General features: G+C 48.5%; 2 protein-coding genes across 2 annotated transcripts in view; one reads left to right on the top strand and one right to left on the bottom strand.

Annotated features, from left to right (window-relative positions):
* The first annotated feature begins 85 nt into the window (after positions 1 to 85).
* PPTG_07699 (hypothetical protein) lies at positions 86 to 1353 on the top strand. Its single transcript, XM_008901974.1, has 3 exons — positions 86 to 524; positions 591 to 1111; positions 1184 to 1353. Exons 1-3 carry the CDS (start codon positions 107 to 109, stop codon positions 1283 to 1285), a joined length of 1041 nt encoding a protein of 346 aa, XP_008900222.1. The 5' UTR covers positions 86 to 106; the 3' UTR covers positions 1286 to 1353.
* PPTG_22183 (hypothetical protein) overlaps positions 1331 to 2276 on the bottom strand; it is a gene marked incomplete at its 5' end in the record, with an annotated part of 2220 nt that continues 1274 nt past the window's right edge. Inside the window, one exon of the mRNA XM_008902077.1 lies at positions 1331 to 2267. Coding sequence (XP_008900325.1) covers positions 1384 to 2267 — 884 coding nt within the window. The 3' untranslated portion in view covers positions 1331 to 1383. The remainder of the gene's footprint in view (positions 2268 to 2276) is intronic.

Below are 2276 nucleotides of genomic sequence, written 5' to 3'. Positions count from 1 at the left end.
GAAGGTTCTATTTTTTCACATAATTCTCCTCTTGCATCTGTAAAATCCACTTCAAGTCGGAGGGATGATCTCAGAAAAAGGTATCCGTTGCGCATTGAAAACCCAAATGGCGGCGCAAGTGCAGTTGGTGTGTTTGTCGACGACGCTGGTGATCTCGAGTACGGAAAAGACCGTCACTCGGGATGCACTTTCAAAATGCAGCGACCTACACTCCTTAACTTTGGTGCCGTCCCTGCTGGAACTCCTCTTCTACACGCCATCTCTCGATTCCAGCCACCAGCTCCGGTTCCTGAGCTACGTAGAGACGCAGCACGAAGTCTCGTTGGTGTTCGAGGAGCAGCTTTTGTCCAAATTCCCTGAGGGGGCGCTGGAATTCGAGCCTCTACGCTGGAAGGCGCTACAGGTGGCATCAGCCGGCCCCGGAGCCTTCCTGAGTCAATTAGCAGTGCTCACACAGCTCACGACGGAGCTGGCCAAGCACGGTATCAGTGTCTTCCAGATTTCGACGTACCAGTCGGACTATGGTGCCTCTCTGTGGTCAAATGGCAATCGATGCAAATTTTTATAAACTGACATTTTTTTTTTTGCAGTGTTAGTGAATGTGGCAGACTTGGCCAAGGCCTTTAAATGCTTGCAAAGCTTCTGTTCCATTGAGATGGAGGACGGGCAAGAGCTAAAAGTGACAGAGCACGGAAATTCTCAAGATGAAATCATAGAGGTGGAAGAGTTGCCGACAATGCATCACCACCCACTTAGTGTCCCGGATGTGAAGTTGCATCTTGTGCAACTCAACAGAACGTTCGTGAGGAGACACATGTACTCGCTCGTGGAGTTGCTGTTTAAATCGGAGGACACTGCGACGAGATTTTTAAGCTACTCGGAGACAGGGGATGAAATTTCCGTGGTAACCAGCGACGAATATTTCCTTGAGAAGGCTCGAGCGCTGATGGAACAGGGAGATCAAGGCGTGCTGGTGTCACCGGATTTTTGGCGGCCTGTGCAGATCGGCAACACGAAGTTGGGATTCGCCGAGACGGGAATTGTAGCGGGCCAGACCCGCGTATTGGTAAATGCCGGCACAACGGTATTTTATCTTAGCACCTATGCCATGGTAAATAATGCTGGTGCGATACATTACATTATGAAAAAAAAAAAAACGTTAACATGCCGTTGTGTTTTCTAGGACTTCATGCTGATCAAGGAGGACGAATGGGAGAACGCTCTACCAATTCTTCGAGACCACTTCAGTCTTACCGAAGGTGTTTTCGCGCCACTAACCGCGTGAGCAAATATTTATAATAAAAACTTAGCATTATGAAAAGGAGGCAATAATTTCAACTATTTTGACACCAAAAAAACTTTTGTATGCATTTGATATATATATTACGCTTGCAGTGCTTCGAAAACGTTGGCGGTGCTAAGCAGTTGCATCTCGAAGGGCACTTGTCCGTGTTCTGCCGCCGTACGAGCATGAGAAAGCGCCACATTTCCACTATTCGCCAGTTGCAACGACGCCAAAAAGAGTCGACACACTTCAAATTGACTTTTGCCATCCACCAGTGTCTCGAATGGCACAGTTTCAGTCTCTTCTTCTTCTGTTGCCAGTCTCGCGCGTTTGTTTTGGGCCTTTTTCGTAGTTTTTGTGTGCTTTTCAAGACTGGAATTCTTCTGTTCTTCTTCCAGACGACCGATAATTTCTCGGCCATACTGGTGAATATCAAACGGAGGGCGAGTATCCTGTTGCTTCAACAGCGGCGACAGCTTATCCTGCCAATCACTGACCTTTTTACTAAGGTCTGTCTCACGCACATACTTCTCGGTGCCCGACATGAAGGACGCCAAGTGTTGTCTGCAGATTTCCTCGTACGTTAGCGGCCCACCGGAAGTATCCACAGCCTCATAGGAGCTCATAGGGTCATCAAAATCACCTTGGTCCCAATCGCCATCAAATCCACCGTCATAGTCGTTATCTCCATTGCTATCCTCCTCTTCATTGTCATTCGCATCGTTCCGGAACGCCATATCCAGTCGAGCAGTAGCTGTTGACAGCGTCAAAGCCTGCATCTGATCGTTGTCTGCCTCCTCCTCTTCCATGGCCTGTTCACGCAGCAGCATAGCTTGAGCGCTCTGCTTCTCACGAGCTTCACAACGACGCATGATGCTTCTCCATTTCGCCTCCCGTTGCCACAATGCATCGCACGTTTTTACAAGCAAAGGAGCTTTGCAAAATGTGCGTTTGCAAGTCTTCTCGAGTGGATTTTCACTCGCTGTTTCGG

Source organism: Phytophthora parasitica (genome assembly GCF_000247585.1).
Source record: "Phytophthora parasitica INRA-310 unplaced genomic scaffold supercont2.12, whole genome shotgun sequence".
NCBI lineage: Eukaryota > Oomycota > Peronosporomycetes > Peronosporales > Peronosporaceae > Phytophthora > Phytophthora nicotianae.
This window is presented reverse-complemented; position numbering and strand designations above follow the sequence as displayed.

Coding starts and splice junctions, on each gene's coding strand:
- PPTG_07699 (XM_008901974.1), top strand. CDS start 107: ATGGCGGCGCAAGTGCAGTTGGTGTGTTTGTCGACGACGCTGGTGATC. Junction 525..590: donor GACGTACCAGTCGGACTATG/GTGCCTCTCTGT, acceptor TTTTTTTTGCAG/TGTTAGTGAATGTGGCAGAC. Junction 1,112..1,183: donor ATCTTAGCACCTATGCCATG/GTAAATAATGCT, acceptor TGTGTTTTCTAG/GACTTCATGCTGATCAAGGA.